Source organism: Ixodes scapularis, unplaced genomic scaffold, assembly GCF_016920785.2.
Source record: "Ixodes scapularis isolate PalLabHiFi unplaced genomic scaffold, ASM1692078v2 PGA_scaffold4__175_contigs__length_147842914, whole genome shotgun sequence".
NCBI lineage: Eukaryota > Metazoa > Arthropoda > Arachnida > Ixodida > Ixodidae > Ixodes > Ixodes scapularis.
In genome coordinates this window covers 84,737,785-84,763,721 of record NW_024609879.1, presented here as the reverse complement: position 1 = coordinate 84,763,721, position 25,937 = coordinate 84,737,785, and the positions used below count along the sequence as shown (strand labels likewise).

The 25,937-nt window shown below is 45.1% G+C and overlaps 1 protein-coding gene across 1 annotated transcript; it reads right to left on the bottom strand.

Moving 5' to 3' along the window:
* Positions 1-2,553: 2,553 nt before the first annotated feature.
* On the bottom strand, positions 2,554-25,890 carry LOC8042624 (ubiquinone biosynthesis monooxygenase COQ6, mitochondrial). Its single transcript, XM_042293256.1, has 13 exons — positions 25,445-25,890; positions 23,530-23,661; positions 21,662-21,720; positions 19,212-19,370; positions 17,206-17,316; positions 13,527-13,634; positions 7,313-7,375; positions 6,937-7,044; positions 6,556-6,634; positions 4,220-4,343; positions 3,538-3,653; positions 3,213-3,379; positions 2,554-2,623 (listed from the first exon to the last, which is right to left on the bottom strand). The coding sequence occupies exons 1-13, from the start codon at positions 25,662-25,664 to the stop codon at positions 2,594-2,596; spliced, it is 1,476 nt and encodes a 491-aa protein (XP_042149190.1). The 5' UTR covers positions 25,665-25,890; the 3' UTR covers positions 2,554-2,593.
* Positions 25,891-25,937: the final 47 nt, after the last annotated feature.

Below are 25,937 nucleotides of genomic sequence, written 5' to 3'. Positions count from 1 at the left end.
GCGGTCAATTTTTATTAATGATTTGAGCTCGACTGTTCGCAATTCGGTCGTCTTGCAATATGCAGATGATGTCAAGTTGTTTAGGCAGATCATATCCTTGGAAGACTGTGAAAAACTTATGGAGGATGTTAGGCGTGTGTGCAATTGGTGTCGTCAGAATATGCTAACGCTCAATCCTTCTAAAACCGTTATTGTGTCTTTGTCTAGAAAGGTAGAAAAAATTAACTTTTGTTACCAGATTGGCAATGATCCCCTGCGAAAAGTCGAGTGCACGCGTGAACTTGGTGTATATATAGTCTCTTCGTTATACTTTACTGTACATGTTAAAAACATTAGAAATGGCTCTTTGCGTAAGCTGGGGAGTAATTTCTAGAATCACGCGTGAGTTCTCCACATCAACCTGTACTCTTGTGTTATATTTCTCGTTAATCCGGACCAAGTTGGAGTTTTCCTCTGTAGTCTGGAATTGTATTAGTTCTACGAGCCAAGAGATGATTGAAAATGTTCAAAAGCGTTTTTTTCGAATTGTTTACGATTGTTACATTGGTCGTACTGTTTATTATTCTTATGCGAGACTCTTGGAACGATGCAAATGCCCTTTGAGTTCCAGACGCCGTGAGCGCGATTTTGTTTTCCTGTATAAATGCATTCATGGATTAATTGATTGCCCAGATCTCACATCTGCTATTAATATTCACGTTCCGAGTCGAGTTTTGCGGGTTTCTCCAACTTTCCATGTTAATCACATCATCCATACCAGTCCCATGAGCCGTATTCAGCACTTCTACAATACCCTCAGAGGAGCAGATATTGATGTTTTTAACCCATGTAACCTGTGAAAATTTTGTTGTGCATCATTACGAAGGCGTCAAGCAGTTCATGAGCACAGAAAATAAATGAATGAATGAATGGCGAACGAAGCCCGGCCGCCCGTTGCTTTTCCCGGGATCCGATTGCGCCGGCGGCGAGCACATCACTTGCGTTGCGGGGCTGGCTGACGGCCAAGCCAGCATACACGCCGTAAAAAAAAAAAAAAGAAAAAGTGGAGGATGGTAAAAACAAGGGAAAGGGCACGCGCGCGCGCCTAGGGTGAGCAGGGAGTGTCCGCGTTCAGAACGGTAGCCTGCGCCCGTTCTTCCCCAACCCCCCCCCCCCCCTCCCCCCCTGATGATCTCCCTAACCTCAAAATAAAAGGAGCAAAAAAAAAAAAAAAGTTTTCGGTAAGTCAAGTGTGTCGACAACAACGGTCGTGCAATCGCACTTCGAACGCCTTATCTTTGGTTACCTTTTTTCATTTGCCTTTATCACTTTGCCAGTTTTCTTTTTTTCCTTCTTTCCTGTTTGAATTTACCCAACTTATTTCTTTGTTGCTTGCTTAACTTTTTTTTCTATGGAGCGGGAGATATTTATTATGCGTCTCGCCTTTCCGGTTTTTATTTATTTATTTATTTATTTTTTCGGCCAGGTTTTGGCCAGGCGCGCGTGTAAGCGCGCGGGGGTGTTTGCGATCTCCGCCAACTACGCTCTACTGCATTTAGCGGCTCTTGTAAGCTACCGTTTGTCGCGACCTTCGGTATTAGCAGAGAGGCCAGGAAATTTCAACTCTAACTTATTTTAACATATTTTTGTGTATAAAGTTATTGATATATCGAACTATTTTACGATCCCCTTTGAATTCGATATATTTGGTATCGACTGCACTTGTTGGCAAAACCTGGTACCGTTCCACGCCATTATTTCTCTTATTATCCAACCAAATTAGCAAAATTGCTCTATGAGGTCTACAATCAGAGCCATGTTAGCAACACAGAAAAAAATTATAACTTTTTTTTTATTGACAATTGACACAAACCTAGCTAATGCTAGCACATTTCGTAACCATATAATAAATATAAATGGCTCCCAACAGCACCTGAAAAAAAAATTTCTTTAGTGATTTTCAACACTTCATCCAGCAATATGTTTGTATGGTGTTGTGCCCAATTTCTGAGAAGAAATGAACAATGCAGGCACTAACACCTTTCAAGAAAAGCTAAGTGCAGGTTTTTTTGTTTTTTTTTTGTAAATGTAATACAGTATAAGCTCGTTATAACAGACCTTGATTTTGATCAAGATTTCGATCTGTTGTAAAAGAAGTATGTTGTATGCAGATATGAAGAAGAGAGGGAAAACAACCAAACTTCCCAAATCGGTATGTTATATCCAAATGTCTGTTGTAATGAGCTTAGACTGTAGCTACAAACGCCATGCACTCATTAAAAGAGTTGAAAAAATTTCTCTTTGCATGCCGTGAAACAATATAATAGTGAGATTTGCCTAAATATGACAGAATTACTATTTCCTTTTTCATTAGAGGTTTGTGCACCAAGTTCAAGGTTTTTCCACGTCCAGTGACTGCTATGTCATCACATTGTTAGTGTTTGAGTTTTTCTACTTGGGGTGGATGTGCTAGCTGGGAGAAGTGCACACAGCCAAGCCTTGCCAAACACTTAAAGCACTGTCTTATCTCGCTATGATGGCTATTATGATCATTATATATGATATTATTCTTACCATTTTGAGTGCCTAATGGCCATTTACAGAAATAAAGTCATCAATAGGATGCTCGGTCAATAATCTTGTCCTGCAAAGGAAAACAAAGGCGAAAATTGAGACATCACAGCAGCATTGTGAACAACTTTACGGTTTGCAACTATGAAGGGACGGTCACTAAGCTCTAGCAAAGTATATCTTTTATATGCAGGAAAAAACTAGATTTTAAGATGCACCCGTTTTAGCCCTCGTGCTTTTCAAGATTTAATGCAATCTAACACCCAATAACGCCGGTACTCGATTCTGCCAAAAACTTTCTCGAGCAGAGAAAAAAGGAACGGTTTGGCGTTCTGGTGCGGCTCAGAACCGGATTATAGTGGCAGTAATCCGGAAGCTCCAGACAGGCAATAAAAGCAGGGGCAGCAAATCTTAGCAGAGTTTCCTGGGGTTTCCTTAGGCTCACAAAACTTTTGACGATATTATAAACGACTCTCTCTCATGGATAGTATGTGTATTTCATCTCGCAAATATCGAAAAACCTCCGCTCTAGTAAATTGCAGTTCCAGTGTCACCTCTTAGGTGACGCCAGCGTGCCAGCGTGTTCGCTCGTCGTAAGGTACCGCAAGCACTCGGTCGTAAGGGAGTGCAAGCGTGTGAGCGTGCCTTCAGTCCCCGCATACCTTGATCGCGGTGCAGGCATCGAGGATCTGCAGGCCCACGCTGCGTGCCGCAACGGCGGGGCCCGAGTTGAACCGGTAGAGCGCCACCAGGCCCTCTATGGCCAGCAGGAAAGGCACCGTGTGCCTCTGGCGCTCCGTCTCGTAGGCGAGCAGCGTGTCGAAGCTCACTGCGCATGCAATCAGACCCAAGGTTTGCGGCGATGCGCAGTATGGAAGACAAGTAACGGAGTGGGTCACTCCGATTCCGGACTGCTTTCTATGCATGGGCGGGGGGTGGACACCAAACTAACAGGTCAAAGACGCGTTCCGTGCGCCGTGTCCTCACCTATGGGGCTGTCCTCGTAGACCGAGCGGACCAGGAGTTTCGCGAGCCCCTGGGAGTCCCCGAACCCGAGGTTGACACCCTGGCCAGCCATGGGATGGATCCTGTGAGCTGCATCCCTGACGGAGAAAACAAAACGCCACCGAACGATCTCGAACGGGTCCTAAAACAATTTTTCGTTTCGCTTTGGACAGAGTAAACAATTTTCGTTCTATAAAAAAGGAATCAGTTTTTTTTTTTATTTTTGCACAGCTTCGGTAACATTGTCGCGTTCCTTCTCCTCCTCGATTCCGTCTTTTTTTTCCCCCGACCCCAATGAGCAAAACCTCGCGCACACAGATGCGAAACATGCCTTTGGCAGGGCAACGCGTTTCTGCTAAGGAGCACAGACAGGAGCAGTTGGCACGCCCCCATGTCACTTAACAAAATCTGTTAGAACAGCATCCTATACCAGCTGCGTTTAATTGCAAACGAGCATCTGCAAGCGCCCGACAAATTCCATCCCACAAGGGTCGATCATCGGGGCTGGGCTCGGTTATGTATGGTATGCATAACACGGTCATGGATGCTTTCAGCGCAACTTTTGTCACCTGACATTGAATGACTCCTGCCTTGAAAAGCTCGGTTATGTTTGTGTTTACGGTATGTATAGTTGACAGTGACAATGATGATGATGATTGCTCACCCTATGAGGGCCACCCTGGGCAGCACATAGTGCGCAGCGTAGCTGAGTCCGAGGGGAAAGGTTGCGCGGCTGCCTGGCACCAGCTGGAGAATGTTCACGGGAGCCGCAGGGTGGCCGCCGTTCACTGCATGCCACCCAATGACATAAAGGAAACATTCAAGCGGCATGATGATAGGCAATTAGTTTTAATAAACCCAAAAACAGTGCGCAATGGCCTTTGTAGGCATGCACAGAAGCACATGAGAAGAGCAGAAAATGCATACTACATATGTTGCAACAGGGGAAATTATCATTTTTTAAAATTATTAACGATGTAGAAATTATTTTATTATTCTTAACAATATGTAAATTAAATTTTTACAGTTTATGGTGCTTAATCTTCTCTTTATAAATCTGGTGTTAGAATTGTTATAGCTTGTTCTTTTTTTGGTTCTCGATGCAATGTACATGCAAAAAAAAAAAAAAAGCTACAGAAGACTGCAATGGACAGGAGATGGCTAGGCCTACTTGTCAACGTAAATGTGATGGCGGGCGACGTCCCAACTTAAAGAACGACGCAGAAAGAAATGGCTCGAATTCATGTCGTTCTGGGTTACCTGGAGGTCTTCAAATGCGTATTTGACTAATTTCGCAATCATGACTGGCACTAATTATTTTTATACAGCATATATAAAGATTCAAAAATAATAAAACACCATAAAACCTGAAATTACCTTTTTTGCAGGAAATTGCCGTTTTTCGACCCACATCTATTTCGCTCCCTCCCTCCATCCTCCTCCTCCTCCTTCCCCCCCCCCCCCCTTCTTAAGCGGTCTTCACACTTTTTGAGAGTTAAAGCACCTGAGAATCGGGAGTTCAGAATGCAGATGTATATTCCCAACAATCAAGACAAACTTTAAAAAAAAGTTTATTTTTACAGACATTTACGCTGCCTAAGGCCCACTTCTGACGGAGCAATAGACCCTTTCCTAAATTCAGCGCCATCTGGTGGCTGAAATGGCGGTTTAACTTTTGCCATACGAATGGCGGCAATGAACCCGTAGCCTGCAGTATTTTATCGGGCAACGTCACTTTTGCATGTCAACGGCAGACGAGAATAAACTTTTCGCTATACAGGTTTTTCTGGATCATCTCATCCAGTCTCGATTCCCACAACGATACAACCAGTCAGAATGAAGCGCCAACCCAGACAGACGCCTTGATAAAGTTCTATAAGTCAAGGGGTTTCGAAGTCGATCTTGTGCCAGTAACAGGTTCACCGGGCTCGAATTAGAGAAATGAACACTTACGCAGCGCTTGCATTCAATTCCGGTTTTGCAACGTGCTACCGTCTAGAATGTATAGGCCTCGAATCCTCAGCTTAGGAGTATCTTCAGCATGTTCCTTCATCAGTAAATAGAAAGCCGCCATTGGTATGGCACATATGCCATTTTCTGATGATGATGATAGTGATCAAAGTGGCCAGACTGAATTTCGGGAAGGGTCTAGTTCACCCAGCAACTTGACGTCGCAACGCCAGCAACACAGCCCGCACGCGTTCACACGCAGCAACTGAATTGCTACAACTTGCCATCATCATCATCATAAAATTTTATTTTTCTTCCACTCTTTAGACACACAATTATGCGCTATAAACGTGTTTTTATTCATTTAAATGACGTTGAGAATACTAGTGCATCTTTCTGCAACGGTTTATCTCCAAAAACGATAAATTTCAAACCAGAGCCAAGTCTTTAGTTGTCATCATCACCGGCACGGGGTTTCACGGGAAAATACCGCATCCCTGATTGGCTGCAGCCGCTTCAAACGTCTTCGTTTTGCTCCGAGTTGCTCGCTTATTTCAAGCCGGACCCGATCTCAGCAATTCGTGTCGATGTACGGAAAGCTAGGGAACAACCCACCAGCAACACCAAAATTGCTGAGAAAGTTGCTCCATCTGAAGGCCTTAGCCCCTGCACCCATGAGTAAAGAAAAAATACATACTTCATAATGTCTTTCAAGATGCATGAATTTCCATGTCCTTTTCGCTAATAGAGGCTTGCGCCATTACAGAGATCTGTGTGAGCATTCATGACCTACCACTTTTCAGCACTGGGTGTGAGGACAAGGGAAAAAAAGGCCACATTGCAAGAAAATATGCGCACCCATGTGCCCAATTTTACTGAACAAAAGTGCCACAACCCCGCCGAGAAAAGAGTAAAAACTTTATCCACAAATTTAGCGAGCATCGACAGCTATACATACAATCGGCATTTGCGCCGAATGGCAACGTTCGCCAAAAACATGGGCACTCATGTGGCACGCACATAAACAGAGCGATCTAGGAAGGTTCTCACCTAGCCCGAACCTCTTGAGAGTGGAGCCGACCGCAGAGACCACACCCTCCACCAGAGGGATCTGCCTGCTCTCTCCCCACTGCCAGGAATTGTGCAAAAAAAAAAAAAGAAAGCAAAGCGTTGAGTTGGACGTGCTTTACACCACCTCTATGGCACCTGGAATGCTCACATTCTCTTGTTCTTTTTTGTTTGTTTTTTTGGCAGGATCGGGACATTTGACAGCATGACACAGTCTTTTGTGATGCCATCTGTGATCACTTTCGGACCACTTTTGATCCATGGTTGGGAGAGGATGCCAAACGCACCAGTTGGAGATACGAGCAATGCACCGCCGTCAACCCGTCGTGATGAGGCGGTGCAAATCCCCTCATGATCGCTCATCATCGTTCGGTTGAGGGCATCCACAAAGCTGTCCTCTTCCAGCCGCATCAACTTGTCCGCCAGATCCGTTCTCAGCGTCCACACCAGGGAAGAGTGCTTGGTGTCCAACTAAGATTGGACGAGAATAAAAAACGAAACAAGAAAAAAATTATGGTGACGCAACAAACAATTTTTTTCCTATCAACGGTAACTCTGTTTAGTCTATGCAAGGCCCAGGCAAAAATCAGTCCACTTCCAGCTGGATTATGGAACTGTAAATGAGGCTGGATCCAGCTGGAAGCCGGCTGGACCCACCTGGACCGCCTCATTTCCAGTTCCATAATCCAGCTGGAAGTGAACTGATTTTTGCGTGGGGGGTTAGGTTAGCAATCCTTACCGGCAACAGAGCCACCACGCCATGTGGTAGAAATCGCTGCCATGCCACCGTGTTGTCCGTTGGCTGCATGAAAGCGGAGAAAGATAAGCGGTAGTTAACGGGGTTGTAGAGCTACGATGCCAAAACCTGACCACAAAACAATTGTTTTCACTTGGGCTAAATAGTGTTCAGAATAAAACGCTTCACATTTATAAAGGTTGGAATGGGCACTGCTTTTTCTCTACAAACGCTAATTTTTGCAAAAAGAGGCTCGCATTTCTTCCCCTCCTTAACTGCCCGTTTGTGCCTTTGAGAGCTGCGTACAATCAAAAATATTTTTTCCCTCTCAGTGATGAATAATCTATTCGGTTTTGCTTGCTGGAGGTCGAATACAGAGGATGTAAGCTGTAAAACACCACTGTAGAACAGAATTCTATCTCTAATGACTTTGGCAGCAACGGTGGCAGCGAATGGACGTTTCATAATGAGGCATTTCTGCATTTTACAACTGACCCCTGCTGAACTTTGGGCACTTTCGAAGAGGACAAGCTGTGTGGCATAGCCATGTTTTCTGGATTCAAGCTCCGTGGACCGTGATCGTACGTCCAACCGGCTGATCGCCGTCTGTTCGAGTTGGCTGTAATCTTCAAACTTGTTATCGCTTGATTTGACTGGGCGTGCCCGTAATGCTCTGGCCACTTTGACAGCAACGGCGGTAGCGAATGGACGCTTCACAACGAGTTATTTTTGCATGTTACATGTTGCTAACTTATTTTGTTTTTACTTGTATTGAAGTGTGTACCTCACACACTGCTAGCACTGTTGCCGCCATAAGCGCTTTGTTGGGAGCGTTTTCATGTGTGGTTGCTATTTCGTTGCCCAAACATTGTTTCTGTAGTGTGTTCCTCTAAAACCTGGAGTTATGAAAAAAGAATTTTGGGAACCTGAGTGAGCGCTGTCAAAGCTATTGGAGAGAAGCTTCCCAATTGCATCGAGGAAATCGACAACATTCTGATTGACTCGATAATTAAACTTGATGCATTCGCGACGGATATAAAAAATGATGTCGGGAGGTATCAAATTCGAATTCAGCCATTCATGCCGAGCTTATTGGCATATGGAAGTTGACACTTTTCTTAAGCGCAGATGTCGAACAATTCAAGAAGGAAGTTGCGGGTTTCTGTCGAGATATATTCTAAGTAAAACAACAAAACCCACGACATCTCAAAGACAACCAACATATGATCAAAGAGCTCAATGAAGCAAAAAGAGAAATAGTGAAACTTAAACAGTACACCAGAATGTATGAACATTGAGATTAAAGGGCAACTCCGCTCAATTCCGAGGATTTCGGGATAATGAGTGATTTCGAATTAAAAAGCCCTGGTAAAAGATACTACGTCGTTTGCTTTGCGAAAAATGGCATATATATTTTTAAATCTAATTTTAAACACGAGCGGAAATCGAAACCGAAACTTCGGCTTCGTCTGGCAACATTGACCTCAGGTCGCCAAGAACATGGCCATTACGTGGTGCGAGATGTTACGTGATCCTCGGCCCAACGACGAACGGGATTGGGGCGGGCGTGTGGCAGGCGCAAGTGTCGTCTGCACCGCACTCTTCGCCACATTTTGGTGTCTACGGCATTCGACGACGTCTGCACAACTGCGGCATGAGTCTGCGCACGTGGTGTTTGTAGTGGGGACGAAACTTGGAGAGACAATAATCGCAAACGGTGAGACGATGACGGTAGTTGTGACGTGGAAGACGGCGGTAATGGCGGGACCTCGGTGGGCGGCCGGACAGCTCCTAAGAAGCGCGCTGCGCAGGCGCGTTATGTCAATCACGTGGACACCGCTGAGCGCCGAGAGGCAACTCTGCTGACGTCATGCGCTAAGCTCGCCCAAAGAAGTAAAAACAAGCAAAAGGGAGCCATGATCGTGACGTTTAGCTCAATGTTGGCTCCGCCCATGCCATAGCCTTGACTACGCTGTTGGTTGCGCCTAAATTCGCCCGCTCGAGTCAGCCGATTTCGGCAACTTGGTGAGTTGCAAAGTATGCCGGACCGTTTAAGAAACATTTAGACAGAACTGCGTTATAATATTTGACGTGTGGTCTTCCTAGGCGATACTGAAGAGGACTGCATTGTTTTTTCAGAACCAAAAATGAAGCAGAGTTGCCCTTTAAAGGGCTTCCGAATGTTACAAGTGAAGACTCGAGGAAAACTGTGGAGGCAATAGCAAGCTGTCTTGGCACAACGGTTTCTGGAAGTGACATAGTTGCAGTGCATCAGGTGAAATCCAAAGACAAAGGGAAGACAACCGTTGTGGTAAAATTTGCCACACGTTCCGTGCAAGACAGGATGCTCTCCGTAACAAAGAAGACAAAATTAAATACCAGTGTTCTAGGTTTCCAAAATAGCGAACCACCGTACGTAAATGAACATCTTTGCGTTAAGAACGAGACACTACTTGGCAAAGCTTGTCAGTCGAGCCGAGAGGAAGATTGGAAATTTGTCCAGGTAGCGCAACGTAAGGTCCCAATGCAAAAGGCTCAAAACTCGCATGTTCTACACGTCAAGTGGGAAGATGACTTGACAAGAGTTGTGCGGTTTATGCAACAAGAGCTCTGGATTGTTATTTCACGGTCAACATGCCTTACAATTATCATCAAGTTAATCAATTAACACATAACAGTGGTACTGTTTCAATATTTCATAGCAATGCACGTAGTACACGTTAAAAACTTTAATTCTTTGCTTGCGTATCTTTCACGGCATGAGTTTGATTTTGGTGTAATTGCCATAAGTGAAGCATGACTGCAAAACAATGAAATGGCATTTATACAAGGCTATAATTTGTCTTCGCTTCCACGCAATTCATTTAACCACGGAGGTGGTGTAGCGCTCTTCGTAAAAGAGAACACTGGTAACCAGGTTTTATCTGCTGCATCTATCAGTGATGATGTTATTGAAGCCCTTTTTATGAAGCTTGATTGTAACCTGATAATCGGTGAAGTGCACTGCCCTCCCAGCTCAAATAAAGCATCTTCCTTGTAAAATTTGAGTCTGTCCTTGCAAAGACATCTCATGAATATAGTGGTAGCATTTTTGTTGTTGGAGATTTTATTATTGATTTAGCTGGTGATGCTCAAAACGACTACACGCTTCTTCTGGAATAATTCAACTTACACAATCTTATATATGAATTTACTCACATTACTAGCCTAATATGTTAATTAACCATGCCCTTGGTAATAATGATATGGGTGTGAGTGCTGGGGCTTACTCTGACCAAGTAACCGAACATTTGTCTTTTTTTATTGCAGTACAAAGACAACTGCCAAGCACTGTCGAACTTTTCCGTACAGAAGCGTGTACCAAAATAAGTTATGCTCAACTTCGAAGCGTACTAGGACAAACAACTTTTTATGCCACATATGATCCTAACAACCACATAGCATACCAAAACTTCAACACTACTCTTAAAAGTGCAGTGATCCAGTGTGCTGTAAAGCAGACTTTCCATAAATATAACATACCGGTCTGTCCTTGGATGACGAGCAAAATTCTAGGGGTATTGAAAGAAAAAGATAGTTGGTACCATAAATGGAAGCAACATAAAAGCAACAATCCTAGGCCAGTTTAGATGCTTGAGAAATAAATCAGTCTCTATGATGACAAAAAGAAAAAAAAAGAATACTAGTCCTCACTTATTGAGCAAGCTGATGGGGACATAGTAAGTGATGCAACTGCCCTTCGCTCAAATAAACATGTGCTTCCTGATTTCATAAAACAGGAGGCGGTTGATACCTTTAGTTACCATTTTACTAACATGGGGCTTCCCCTAGCAGCTCAACTGCCACAGGTTTCTGATCCCCTGCAGCCACTGAAACTAGCCACAAATAGCTTCGTCACGAAGGAAATTGAAATGGCTGAAATTATATCAACAGTTGTAGAGCATCTGAGTGAGTAAAATGGCTGGACTCCACACAATTCCTGTTAAATTAGTAGAAGATAACATTGATATTTTAGGTATTCATCTTCTATATATGTTCAATCACTCAGTAGAGAGCACAATCCTATGAACTTATTAAGGTAGCTAAGTGCCTGTGTTTAAAAATGGAGATCCTTCCGAACCTTCAAGTTATAGACCAATATCAGCTAGTTTTAAGTATAATTAATATTATACTTAAAAATTTTCTTTGTAGGCAAATAAAAGATTTATAAATAGGTACAATATGTTTTGCCCTAATCAAAATGGTTTCAGGCAGAATCGATTTATCTCCTCTGCCATTCTTGTTTAAACCCAACTTCTTAAGAAGGCTCTTCGTGACAATAAGATTGCTGTGGTTGTATTTTTCGATGTAAAGAAGGCTTTTGACACAGTTAGTCACGCCGCACTACTGAATAAGTTACATAATTATGGCTTTTGTGGCAAAAGGTCCAAACTGTTCAATAGTTATCTTTCCGATAAAAGACAATCTGTGGTAATTCATGAATTTATTTCTACCCCACGAACTACGTTAATTGGAGCCAATCATTTTTTTCCCTTTACGTCAATGACTTCCCATTGTTATTAAAATACTTAGATGCATTAATGTAAGCGGAGGATATGGCACTGGTTGTTGTAGCAATGTAAAATAAGTAAGGAGCTTTCCAGAGTCTTAATAATGGTTCACAAGTAATCAACTTGCCCTTTATATAAAACAACTACTAAGTACACAGTGCTTCACTCAAGGAAAAAGGAAATAAACTATGACGAGTCTTTTTATCTGCTTAGATAATACAGAGTTGAATCATGTTTCTTCCTACAAATATTTAGGAGTTCTTTTTGAATCGGAAATGAATTGTAAAAGCCAAGTTAAAAACACATGTTCAAAGCTAGCATACAGATGTTATACACTATTGAAGGCACGTGAATATATTTACTCTTTCATTTTGCAAACATACTATATTTTTTTACTTGTGCAGTCACCTAAGTTATTGCATCGAGTCCTGGGACTGTATGTATCCTACCTACCTGGATCCAGTTATTCGTCTGCAGAAACGGGTGCTCAGAATAATCACATTCTCAAAACCCACTGACCCAAGTAGACATTTATGTAAGCAAATGCGAGTTTTATCCGTATATTCTTTGCATAAATTAATGCTAGCTCAAACTGTTCATAAAATCATAGCATCCAAATGAACCATTCTCATTAAGTTTGTTTAACTGTTCGAGCAGGCAAACGAGGGCTGCTACCAATCTTAACTTCAATTTGCCTCCACGTCAAAATATGTATGGTCAAAGACTAATAGAATATAAAGGTGCATTAATTTGGAATTCAATACCCACTGATGTAAAACAAAAATCCAACTTCTTGTCGCTGTTAAAAAGTTTGTTTGATTTAAAATAAGATTTGTGCGAACGACCTCAACACTTTATTAGGTTAGTAATATTTTTGTTTCTTGTTTTATCTGCCGCCAGTCGCAATTTAAATTTGACTTTTATTTAGACCCTGCACTAGCTTCAAGGCTATGGGCTCAATCAATTTTTGCGTATTTGTAAAAACAAAATTTTAAAATAAAGAAAAATTTAATTGATTTCGACTTTTCTTGGTCTCAGAATTGATGCAATAAAGCAGTGCAAAGCTTGGACATTATAAACAATAATAATCTCGTTTAAACAAAAGTCACAAAGCGAAACTGAAACCTTGCCCGTGGCAGGCAACATTGGTCCTTCCTGTCAACTACTGGATCTCACGTGGTACAGAGATGTCGGCCATGTCATCAACGAAAGCGTGACGGCGTTGTTGACCCGGCACAATTGCGCAGCGGCAGTATCACGGAAATGTGCTTTCTTCCTTCCCTGTCCCACGCTCTCTTTTTTATCTTTCACCCTCACGCTCCGCGCCTCGAAAACTAATAAACAAACAAAACAATTCTTCCACTTGTTTACGTTCTGCTCACTGGTGGCTGCGTCCACACACCGGCATTGACTGCGCTGCTCCACGCGCCACGCGTCGCCCGCTAGATTGGCCGGATTTTGGCGACCGTGAAGCCGCTCCGACTTCGTTGGCCGGTTTAATAAACTTTCAGGCGGAAATGCGACGTAATATTTTACGTGTAGCCTTTTCAGGTGATACGGCGTAAGACTGCGGTGTTTTCTCAACATCGAAATTTGACCGAAGTTGCCCTTTAAAGAGCCCCAAAAGGTCAGGCACGGTATCAGAAGACACAAGGGGTGTGACTTGCCTCCGACAGCTTGAGCGTCGCAATGATGGACTTCTGGTTGTAGTTCCACTGCAGGCACTTGACTCCCATGCTCTTCCGGACTTGGGAATTGAATCCGTCAGCTCCCACCTGAAATTCTTTGCAAGGTTTAGGCAGTGGGAAGTTACGGTAATCTATCTACCTTGAAATCAAGAAGAAAGAAAACACTGAAGTCTTCTGGTTCGCAGTGGTATAGCACCCAAAGACACCGATAAATCTGGGCCAAGTACTTTTTTCATGAAACGGTGGAAAGCGCTATACAGAGGAAATCAGACCAAATGCTCAATGTTTATGACAGTTTTATTCCTGACCAATTGGAAATTACTGTCAATGGAATTTAGGCAGTCACAATAATGCTTACTGTTTAAGACTACAGGATCAGGAAGACTGAAACAACCATTGAGACTTTTTTATATGTAGTCATGCCACTTAGCTTGCTTTTGTGCCATGCTACATCCACCTTTACATCATTTTATAATTATTCAAAGTGCTGGAGTAGTGACCAAGCAGTATGAACAAAAAACAATATCTCCACTACATCGAAAAAATTTTAGAAAAGTGTAATATGCCATATCATGTAATAAATTAAATCTCATGACCAGAGCCTTCAAATTTCAGTGAAACTAACTTTTACACGTTTTTGGAGCGAACAGTGTTTAGTTCAATTACAATATAACCTTTCGAAATTATATTGACCAATGCACATACTTACGTTGATATAGACTCATCATCAGCGCTATATGTGTTGTGACTATCACCAAGAACTCTACTGCGAGTAGAGTGCTGACTGTTATGCGAATATTCAATATTTCAAATAGCTTTTCGAATAATACACAATTCGATATTCGCTACGAGACAAACTTTGATATTCATATTTTTTTTACGTGTCGATTGCGGCGGGTTATCCTTGTTGAGTGCGCTTTTTACCGAGCACGAGTGCACTGCGGAAAAGCAACACCCACAAAAGCGAACGCCGCGGGTGTTGCTCCTCCGCAGTGCACCAGTGCTCGCTAAGAAGCGCACTCCACAGGGTAACCCGCCGCGATCAACACTTGGAAAAGTATGAATATCGCAATTGCATGCTTGGGAAAAAAGCACACTTTCAAATCGGGATAGTGCATGCCTGCACCTGGTGTATTTAAAAAGAAACCGAAACTTTGTAAATTTTAATATCTACACTGAGGTAAAATTATCAAAATTAAACTGTGGCTGCTATGCAAGAATAACTGTTAGTCAGAGATGCCCTGCTAACCTGCAATCATCATTTGTGATTTTTTTGTTCAAATTTGAGATTGAGGAAGAAAATATTCTCATATAGCAAAATTTATGAATACACTTAATTAGGTATAGGTGGGCATCTTGGTTTAATTTTGTGTAAAATCCGTCATTTACTTGCCATCCCAAGGCAGTGGACTTTCTGAGGTCACAGTCCATAACTGTAGTTAGATTAAACTTATCTTATAAATAAACAAGTAGGAGCTTTAGAACAACCTTCACAAGTTTAGATGTGTCCTGCAACAGTAGTGAAAGACTCGGAGAAACTATTTGATATTCAATTCAAAAATATTTGGCCAGAACCACATACAAAGCGCTTTAACTCAAAATTAGCTATTCGCACATGACTAGTACCGAGTCAAAATAAAACGGTACAAGCATCGTTTTAGTATTGAAAAAACTAAGTTGATAGTCAGCAAGCAATACACCTACATGTCATGGGGTGAAGGCCAACGAGCAGCCAGAAAGGGGAAATTCCCTCAATTCTTTCTTTCCATTCGAGAAAGAGGGAGACCCTCCTCCTTTCTGCGGGGAGTAGCTCAGAGACATGCTCCAGAGGGGAGAGGAGGAGAGAGAAGTGCAAAAGGGAGTGGAGAGAAGGAAACTGGGAGCTGGTTGTCTGCCTGGCAGAAGACGAGTATGGATGTCGGACTAGAGTCACTGAATGTTCCCAGAATACCAAATTCCATTCAGTCCGCTCATCGGAAGTTAATCCCGCAGAATCCAGTTCTGATTGACTGGTTTAGCCCGTGGCGGGAGTTATCAGTCAGCCATTTTGTGGATCCGCCCAAAACAACAAACGACGCCTGAAAAACGTTTCCGCGTTCCCACGGCTACGGCGGGTACGCATGGGTGGGAGCATTGCATATCGATGAGTTAGGATTGAACGGTGTGGAAACCACAAGTTCCCCGCACCCCTATCTAGGCCTAGCTCAGGCAGGCCGTGGGGGGTCGCCATGTGGGGGCGCGTCCCAGATGCGAAGGCGAAGCCGTATTCCCTTGTGGATGGCTTTCCCTCGCCCTTCTCGGGTGATTTGCCGAAGGCACAGCCCTCGGGATCATGAGTGGATGCGTCCGCCCCCCCTCGGGGAGCCAACCTACATTTGACCCACCCCGGATGCGTCCATTCCCGCAGGCTGTATAAAACGGCCCTAATCCAACGGCCGGGACTCTCGCTGGGGGAGGCTCTGCTCGACGGGGCCTTCCTTTCTTTTACCGATCCTCCCCCTTCGTGATACTGTCAATAGCGGCAGCGCGGACTCCGACTGGCGATCCTGTCAAAAGAGACAGCGCCGTCATCTCCACTACTGTTGGCCCTCGGGCAAATGTGTGGCGTTGCCGTGAAATAAACACATCATTATCCGAACCAAAGGAACCTACTGTGTTTCTAAGTGGTAACCCTTAAAGGGGAAACCCACAACGGACGGTGCAAGGTTGCCGGCTCGTTTGCTCGCTCTGGTTGCGCTGTTGCTGCGTTTCTGACTCTACGTCTCAGACGCTAAGCCTAACACTCGACTTCGATGTGTTTTGAGGCGTGAGAGAGAGACGAGACAGTGAGGAGCAAGTCACGCATTGCTCGAAACGAAGGAAAGAATTTTAATAAAAACAAACCAGCGTCGCCACAAACCAGGGAAGTGGATTGAAGAGCTCGCACGAGAACGTACGCCACACGGGTATGCACTTCGCTTCCACCGCACAGGGCAGCGCCATATGGGGATCGATACTGCTGCACGGCAACTCAACTCTGAAACGAAGCTTGGGGGTTTCTGCACCCTGGGAACATTCAGTGACTCTAGGTCGGCTTTCAGGGAGAGCAAATGCAGCCGTAACTGGAGACATTGGTAAGAACAATGTTACCTTTGAGCTGTAGTAAGTATAACATAATTACTTTTTAAAAGAAAATTTACGGCTCCGTCGTGAGCCTCCGGCGCCGGTACAATGCCGAGATGCGTCCTTGACTGGTCTGTTTACCGTCCTGCACCATCCGCACGTCTAAAGTGCTCCCAAAGTGGCAACCAATCGCGTCGCAAAAGCCAGCGTGCCACGCTGTCGAATGCCGTAATCCTGGCGATTGGCCAGGGAAACGCCAGCGAAAAAGGAGAGCGGACGCAAGGAACACCGTCGTCGCGGTGTCCCGTCTCGCGTCTGCTTTGGTTTCCCCCGACTGTCTGGCTGCAGAGGAACCTACCGCAGAACAGGCGTCTGCTGTATCTACCTCCACTGCCGTGCCATCTCCGGAATGGCGGCAGGGGACAGTACGACACTTTTGTGATGTCACCGGGTGGAAACAGAGGGACCACTTTTGAGGACGTCGGCGACCGAGACACCGAGAGCGTAGAGTGAGCGTTGCGAACGCCGAAGAGGGCAAACATGGAAGCTCCCTCACGAGAAGCGACGTCTCGAAGAAGCCGCGGTCTCCGTGTAGGTGGATCCGCACGGGAGGGCAGGGGTCCATGGGGTGCCTCTGCCCCAGGCACGGCAGCTCGTAGCGAGAAACCTGGCACGGGGTAGAGGGGAGCGGTGTCGCACGGGTCATTGGCCACTCTTCGAGTCGCACTCGCCACAACCAGGAGAAATGATTTCCCCAATGACTATGGTCACCGGCAGAACGAGAACAGCAGGGTGTGTCGTCCGAACGCCCGGCCTACAGCACGCGCTCCTTGCCTTCCATTGTGCTTTGGCTGCGCATATGCGCACAAAGATGCCAAAGGGCTGTCAAAGGTCAGCCTAAGGCGAGATGAGAGAAACCTCCCCCTGCCGTTCTTGCCTCGTTAGTGACTATGCCCATGCCTGAAGGACGTAACGTGTGGGGAAAACAAAAAAGGAACATTGATGTGCTGAATGATGAAAATAATCCCTGGAGAAGGGGAACAAGGGGGACAGAGGACAAACACAAATCTCCAAACACAGCTAGGTGACTAGTGCGCGACCGAAAAAATCCGCCTGGTCCGGGTATCGAACCCGGGACCTCTCCATTACAGGTGGAGCGCTCTACCAACTGAGCTAACCAGGGGTTAGACGTCAGTAGAGCAAACGAGTTTTATCAGCTGCCACCAGTCGAACACCAACAAGGGTGAAGCTTGCAATTTAAGGTTATAATTATAATGCAATTAAATGCAAAGGCGCAAGCGAGCTGGACAAGAATGATGAAAATAATCCCTGGAGAAGGGGAACAAGGGGGACAGAGGAAAAACACAAATCTCCAAACACAGCTAGGTGACTAGTGCGCGACCGAAATTTTCACCATTCTTGTCCAGCTCGCTTGCGCCTTTGCATTTAATTGCATTATAATTATAACCTTAAATTGCAAGCTTCACCCTTGTTGGTGTTCGACTGGTGGCAGCTGATAAAACCCGTTTGCTCTACTGACGTCTAACCCCTGGTTAGCTCAGTTGGTAGAGCGCTCCACCTGTAATGGAGAGGTCCCGGGTTCGATACCCGGACCAGGCGGATTTTTTCGGTCGCGCACTAGTCACCTAGCTGTGTTTGGAGATTTGTGTTTGTCCTCTGTCCCCCTTGTTCCCCTTCTACAGGGATTATTTTCATCATTCTTGTCCAGCTCGCTTGCGCCTTTGCATTTAATTGCATTATAAACATTGATGTGCATTTTTTTTTATTTAATAGTTTATTGGTTTTGACGTCAAACATGTAGTTTATTACGACAGGAGGAGGGCGAAATTGACTTGCAGTAGAACCTCTCAAAGTACAGGATGCGGGGGAGGAAATTTCGCAGAAGCCTGGTCATGCTGACAAAGATTAGGGCCCTATGCTACACGGCACGACCAAGCGGAACCAAGGCACTGGGGCAACGTTGTCTGCAGCGATTGGTCAGCACCGTGCCGCAGACCAATCGCAGTTGACAGCGTTGTCGTCGTCTCTTGGTCCCGCCGTGTAGCATAGGGCCCCAGGGAGCACGAAATGTGTCCCACACAAACCACGCACACTTTTTGTTTTATATGCAATATTTATTTTTTATATTTATTTTTAATTTTTTTTTCGATCCCTCTCTAATACCTTTTCTTACCTTTGCTTCTACCTTTTTATTTTCTTCCCTCCCTCCCCCGCTAACCTTAACGGGGAAGCTGGATCGATGTAGAGGTCACGTGATATCAATTCCCCCTTTAACATAGCGGGGACACTGCCTTGTGTAACGCTCCCCCCGTGTCACTCGTTCGTGACGCATGTTCGTGATGCTCCTTCTCATAGAAAAGAACCCAGAAAACACACTCTGCGTTAAAATATAAGCACTCGGCTCATTCTATTTATCTTCACCAGCCTTCGCCAGTGCAGAAAAGTACACTGTGGTGCAGAAAAGTGCGGGGCACCGTACTTCTGGCAGTGTTTTGAGATGGGGCCGCGCTCGTGACTGGAATACGCACGCCGGGAACGCACCTTGACTCCTGAACAGACGCGCACCACCTGGGACGGGAGCCGCGCCAGGCGCCGATAGAGGGCGTCGGCCAGGTTGCCCATGTCCACATCAAAGGCCACATCTCCCGTCGCCGTCCGGCCGTCGAACGTGATGCGCGCCTCCGAGTGCGACTCCCACACCTGCAACAGTCGCCGTGCGTCCCACTCCCCATATCACGACCTTCCCACGTACGCGTACGTCGGTGCATCCAACCATTCACACGATCCATGGACGAAGTACGCTGCCCGGAACGCGTCTCCGACCTGAGTGTTCAGCCTCCTATTCCACCGCGCGTCAAAAGCGGTCCCCAAGTGGCGACAAAAGACGTTGCAGAAGCCGGAGCGTCACGCCGTCGGATGTGGGGATCCTGGCGGTTCGTGCTAGAAGTCCCGGCAAAAAGTGTGAGCGAACAAGCGTCGCTTTCGTCGCAGCGCCCCAACGCCTGGCTGCCGAGGCGTCTATGGACTTTCGGGCTGAAGAGCGACGCGCGGCAAAACAGGCATCGTCGGGCGACGGAGTGACGCTTCTACGATGTTGTGGGGTGGAAATCGAGAGACTGCATTATAGGATGCGGTAAACACGTCAGTCGGAGATGCGCTCCAGGCTTGATGGTCTGGAAACTTCAACAGTTTCTGCCCTGGTAAATGGTGTCCTCGTACGCAGCACTAATCCATGTAACAGTAAAAAAAAAAAAGTTGTTTAAAAAGTGTTTGGTAATTTTTTTAAAAGCGGACGTAGCACCCTTCACGTGGCATTTCAATTATAATCTAAAATAATATGAGACCTAGGTCTCGAGTGCAGGTAGCGTTCCCTGTCGTCCATCTGGGGTTCTGTGAAAGAGTAGACGTATCCAGGAGTGATGAACCGAATCTGTCGAACTTCAGATTCTGCAAAGTTCGGCACATGACCAACTTTTGAAGAAAAGATCGGCAAAGATTCGGCAAACGTTAGTGCACGCACGAGAACGAGACGAGCCATGGATTGGAAATGGACGCCATGCGATCGTGCAGTTACCAACGTACAGTGTGATACTACCAGCGGTTACGGCAAGGTGCAGAGTAAGCGACATGGTAACTGTGTGTTTGTCAGCCTTTGTGAGTGTGGTTCTCTTCAATATTTTTTGCCTGAAAAACAGAAGATCGTCCAGAAATTAACACACTTCATTGCACAAGTGACAAATGATGCGGTACATTCTGGATAACGTGATTTTCATTTGATCTTTCCAGTGATGCAACGAGGTGGTTGCAACATTGACCAACAAGTACTTTAAAGCACTCCTCACAGCTATAGCAATCCTGTTTTCGGCTCAGAATTAGTTTGTGGCAAAGCAAAATAAGATTGAATTTTAATTCGCATTATTTTGTAGTTTTCATCTATCCGCATAAAACTAAACACAGAACTATCTTGCTTGACGTTGCACATCCGACATTCCTAACTCTTCCCATCTTCCTAAACATCTGTGTGTGTTTTAACATCAGAAACCGGCACTTTAAAAGTTAATAACAAGACGTTGCAAATATGGAATGCACACTTTCATACAAGGCTGGCGTCAAGTGACTCAAATAAAAAAACATCCATATTTACAATAATATCACTACCCTTCTGGTGAAGGCCCAGTGCAATTGCGTTCATTTTCACGCACGAAACGGTGACTCGCAGGAAAGTAAGAACAGTCTTACCGCCTTTGCTTTAACAATGTATACACGCTTGCAAGTTTGCGCTGATGAGAGTTCAAAACCAAAACTTGCGTATCGTGACTGCGCCCGCTACCACCCAACCTCGTTGTCACACCGCCTCTGCAAAACGTCACTGTAAAATTGCCAGTGAACACTCAAAATGACACTGAGAGAATTAGCTTGTACAATAACACCTTACTTAGTAATAACTATGTCAATATGCATTGAAAAACAAAATCTTTTCTCGAAAAATTGAAATATCAACTTTTAAGCCTGGCAACAATGTATTTTTGCCGAATCTTTGCTGAACCTTTAGAAAAGTTTGGCAAAACTTTGATTCAAATTCGGCACCAAATTTTCAATTCGGCAAAAGTCCAGCCCATTTCTAGTATCCAGCGACTTTCTTTCCGGTGGCTTTTCATCATAGTGACATTCAGAGCTGTGATGCAACTATACTGAAAAGCATTTAAGGTACTATGCATGATTATAGCTACAATTTTAAAAGACTAAATCCTCTCCAAGTTAGTGCATCTTCATTAACCACACATTTTCTGGTGTAGCTTCAGCTAAGCTAATTACGGTCACTTTCCCAAGTCGCATGAGCAAATAGACAAGTTTACATTGATTTAGGCTGAACATCAGCGTTGCACATTGTCACTGCCTCAAGCACCAACCTTAACACGCAGCTTTGTTACTATTTACGAGCAAATGCGACTGGATACAGCTGTAAAAACACAACCGTATTTATAGCTCACCTGCATGCGTTTGATGGCCTGAATCTTGGACTTCGGAAGCATGTCCCAGACGCCAAGACCTGCCAGGAATGTTGATAAGCAACTTGTACAATTCCATCAAATGATACGCCAACTGAAACACACCAAACATTAGAAAGTCACTGCCTGCAAGTCATACAGAGTTAACCCTTTGAGTGCCTTCCTATTTTGTCCCCATATGTCAAACACAAATTTTGGTCCCATGCAGAAAAACTGTAGCATGCTTTATGAAGTATATCTATTTATCAAAGACACTATCTATGGACTCAAAGTAATTGATGTCTGCATCCCTCTAACCTAGAATATTTTTCTCGAATTATACTTGTCGAATTGGAACAGAGTGTGTGCTGGTCAGGATAACATAAAGGATGGGAATTAAGAACATAAGACACAAAGACGGACAGACGATGCTTGTTTTATGTTTTTCCCATTATTTATATTATAGACCTTTTCATCTCAGTAGTTACCCAACCGGCGGATAGAGGGCACTGGCACACTCACTGCCATTGGGCGACTTTAATGTGGTTGATTTCGGTTTCAGCGCGCTTGCGGCTGTCTTTGTTTTATGTCATTTTCGCCTAATTTCTCGATAAAAATGTGTCCGTTATGGCGCACAACTAATAAAACAGCCGTAGTGAACCACCCCGAGAACCACGAAATGGTTTCAAGTCACAATTGCTGACGTTTTTTACTAACACTTTACAATGTATCTGGTCTTGTTCATTGTTAATTTTGGTCAGGTAAGGCAGCGAAATATATGATGCGCAAGGGGGACTTCCATCGTCTATGGCCGTACCCACTGACCGCAGTTTCCAAAAAAATAATGAAGACACTAAAGCGTACATGTATAGTAGAAAATGCAGGTCTACAACCTGATTATAAGCCTGCTGAATCGCGAAAAACACATGAAGCCGGAAGTTCACTGCTAACTGTCCGATTTTTGCGGACACTATTTTTTTGTGAACTCTAGAGATAGGATATGTGTCCTATAATAATGCAGATATTCTAAAAAAAGAATAAGTGATATTGTCGGGTGGGAAATTTCTTTAGCCATTGGCCCGGGCTAAAGGGCTCATTAAAAGCATTTCACAACGTTGGCAATGGGAAATAAACTACTTGTTTGACTGAGATATGATTACGATTACGACATACTCAGCATATGAGATAAGTGACAGGCCCGTCAAGTGATGTCTTGAAATTTTGTGTTTGCATAAACTTGTCCAAATGAAATTAAAGGGCTCCAGAGGAGTGACCTCCCGTTCGTTTGGCTAAAGTTGAATGGTAGGCACCGCTTTATGCGCCTGTGTAGTGTCACCACCGCGGTGGCCCTGCCGTCGGCTCTGTGCACGGGCCGACGCTTCTCCCAGATATGGTTTGTGCACACTAGCAGTGCCCACACCCGGTTTAGGCAAAAGAGGACTTGTTTCTGAACGGCACGTTAGTGAATACTCTGGGGTGGTGCTCAGAGTGCTAAGCCATGGCTCAGTTTGAGTTATGACAGGTTCCCAGTCCACACGTCTGCATTTGAGAGTGATTGAGCGCAACGAGAGAATTCGCACTGGCGTCATCTGTCAGGTGGCCCTAGACCACTTCAGATCTGTACATAACTAAAGATATTGCAGCATCTACGAGACCATCTCTACACACTATCCACGAGGAATGGTCGCTCATAACATTGTCAGAATTATTTCAAACCCACAGTGAAAGCATGATGTGCCATAAGGTGAAGAAATATGCACGTATCCAAAGAGTTCCAGAGCTGCCCAAGAGAAGGCGCAGTCGACACCACTCGGAGCGAGATGGGTGAACCAGCTTTAGCGCACGACTGCGACGTCTTAGCGACACCTTGCCTTGGAGAAAGCTCTTGCTGCCGGGTGTCAGGGCGTACACCCTGTTGCTCCAGTTCTCCTCATCGTGGTCAGAGCGCAAGGTGCGTCGATCAATCAGCAACACCCGCTTGTCGGAGAAGGCCTCTGCCGTACCTGCGCCGGACATTCAAAGGACGAAAGTATGAGAGGTCGATGCCAGCAGCGCTGCAAGATCTACGAGGGAGGTCTAACGATACAAGCATTTTACAAGTACCGACAAGAACTGCGCATTAGTATCACGTACGGTAAGGAAAAGGCTACTGTTGAGCAGTGTTAGAAGTGTAATATACTGTCGGCGTCAGAGTTGAGTGCTTCAGAAAGATGTTCGACTTCTCGTTTTAACAACGGGGGTGTTGTGCAGCCTATGCTCGAATCTCACTTGAAGTGGAAAGTGTGATCAAGTGTGCACCGAACCCGCGTTCTGACAAAGACTTGTGCATAAACAACAACTCAAACAGCGTGTCCAAAAAGAAAATTTACTGCCTTTTTTTCACTGCAAAAATTAAATAGACGTCGCCAAACACTCGTTCTCCGACTAAATGTAGTGTAAGCAGACCATACCAGATACCGAAATTTCAGCACTAACCGTCACCTTATTCAAAATAAGTAATTTCCTGAAGGTTTCCACGGGGAAATTGGGTACATTGTCACCCTTCTTCGGTAACTTGCGTCGTACAACTCCACGTATTTGGGAGCTCCGTCTGCCACCATTTTCGCACTGGAAATTTGAGAAAATCACTTGCAACGTTTTAATGAGGTAGCGGTTAGTTCTGAGACTTTGGCATCTGATTCAAACCACTAGCGTTACAATCGGGCTGAGAATAAGCATTTGGCAATGCATAAGTCATTTTTGCGGTGAAAAACCCCTGTAAATTTTTTGGTGGGACACCCCGTACTTTATGCGGAGAGCAAGTCGTCTGCTTCTTGAGCTGGGGTTGTGGTGACATCAGAACAATGCCAATTCTGATTGGCATTGATTGGAAGGATTGGGCAGGAGATCGAACTATAGGGGTCGCTCTGACCCGTTTGTTTTCCCCACGCTTGGTGTTTACTCAACTCAAGGCCTGTGCACATGCCGACAGGCCTTATGGGCATGTCCATGCCATCTTCTACAATAGAGCGCGGGGCACAGTTTAATGTAAAAAAATACTAACAATCGACGAAGCGAGGTTAAGTGCCGGATCTATCCTCAGAGAATGCGAGCTTGACCCACTTCGGCTTTTGTGCTGAGCTGGGACCGTGCATGCTGCATTGTTCATGCAGGCCATAGTGGAAACAAAAGAGCCCCTCCTCCCCCTCACCGGAGAACACGAACTCCAGCCGAACGTTGACGCCGCGTTCGGTTATGTTGGCCGAGCGCTGAGTCATTGTATTTGTTGTCCCCATCCGTGTAGTTGTAAATTTAACCGCTTGGGGCGTCACGGTCTGTCCTCCTCCCCAATAGTGGGTAGACCTCAATGCAAGGTGTCTTGAGGTCTACCCACTATTTTTTTCGATCAGCCAATAAGAACTCGGCGTTTTGACATCATCGCAACCCCTGTGGAGGAAGCAGACGAACTTGCAATGCGCTCCTGAGAAATTTCCCGGAAACTAAAAAAGCACAAGAGCGGTTTGATATGATTTTTCCTGCGACACCAACCGCACGACGTGAAATATTTGCCAGTTCCGTCCAGTGAAAGTTCTGAACATAGTAAACGCAGAAGTGCTGCGGCGCGGACGGTGGATGCGACGCACGCGAAACATTAGCGGTAGCACTGTGCCAACTGCAGCAAGTTTGCTAGCCTTGTTCCGTGCTCGAACGTTGTCCGATCTCCCCGTTTACGTCGGTAGTAATAGTAAGAGCAACGTTTATTTTGGTTCGAAAGAGCTGCGGTATCGTAGTCTTCGAATATCTCACCGAGCGCGCAGGCGAGAGCAGCGCCGGCAAGACCAGCGCCCGAGATGACCACGTCCCACTTCTGCCCGACCAGGGCATCCACTTCGTCCTCGTCGCTTTCCGAAGACGCGTCGCCGGCCATGCTGCTACAACTCCGCCCGCCTCTGCTGGTCACGCTCAGTAGCCGCGTCAGTTTGAAAGGCAGCAGCGAGGCCGCCAGACCTCGACTCAGCGCCGGCATGGCACGCACGCCGGGAGGTTTCCAAATCGAAACAAACCTAACTCTCCTTCAAACTCGGCTTTCTTTTCTTTGTATTTTGTATCGTGCAAGAGGTCATGTGCAGAGGAACTGCTGAGCGTCTCAAGATCTAAATACGCCAGTTAGTATCGATTACATATGAGCATTTGCGGTAGCGTTCGTAACACCACGACCCATAAAGACAGCTCAACCTTTACAACCTACAGGAGCGGCCATTTAAACAATATGAGAAACACACAGAATAATATAGTTTTC

Bases quoted from the DNA above. Each gene is read 5' to 3' on its own strand.
- LOC8042624 (XM_042293256.1), bottom strand. From the start codon at position 25,664: ATGCCGGCGCTGAGTCGAGGTCTGGCGGCCTCGCTGCTGCCTTTCAAA. The intron at 21,721-23,529 runs GCAAGGTGTCGC...CATTCCTGGCAG, and splicing joins CAGCAAGAGCTTTCTCCAAG to GTCTTGGCGTCTGGGACATG. The intron at 19,371-21,661 runs GTGAGCTATAAA...CGACTGTTGCAG, and splicing joins AGGCCATCAAACGCATGCAG to GTGTGGGAGTCGCACTCGGA.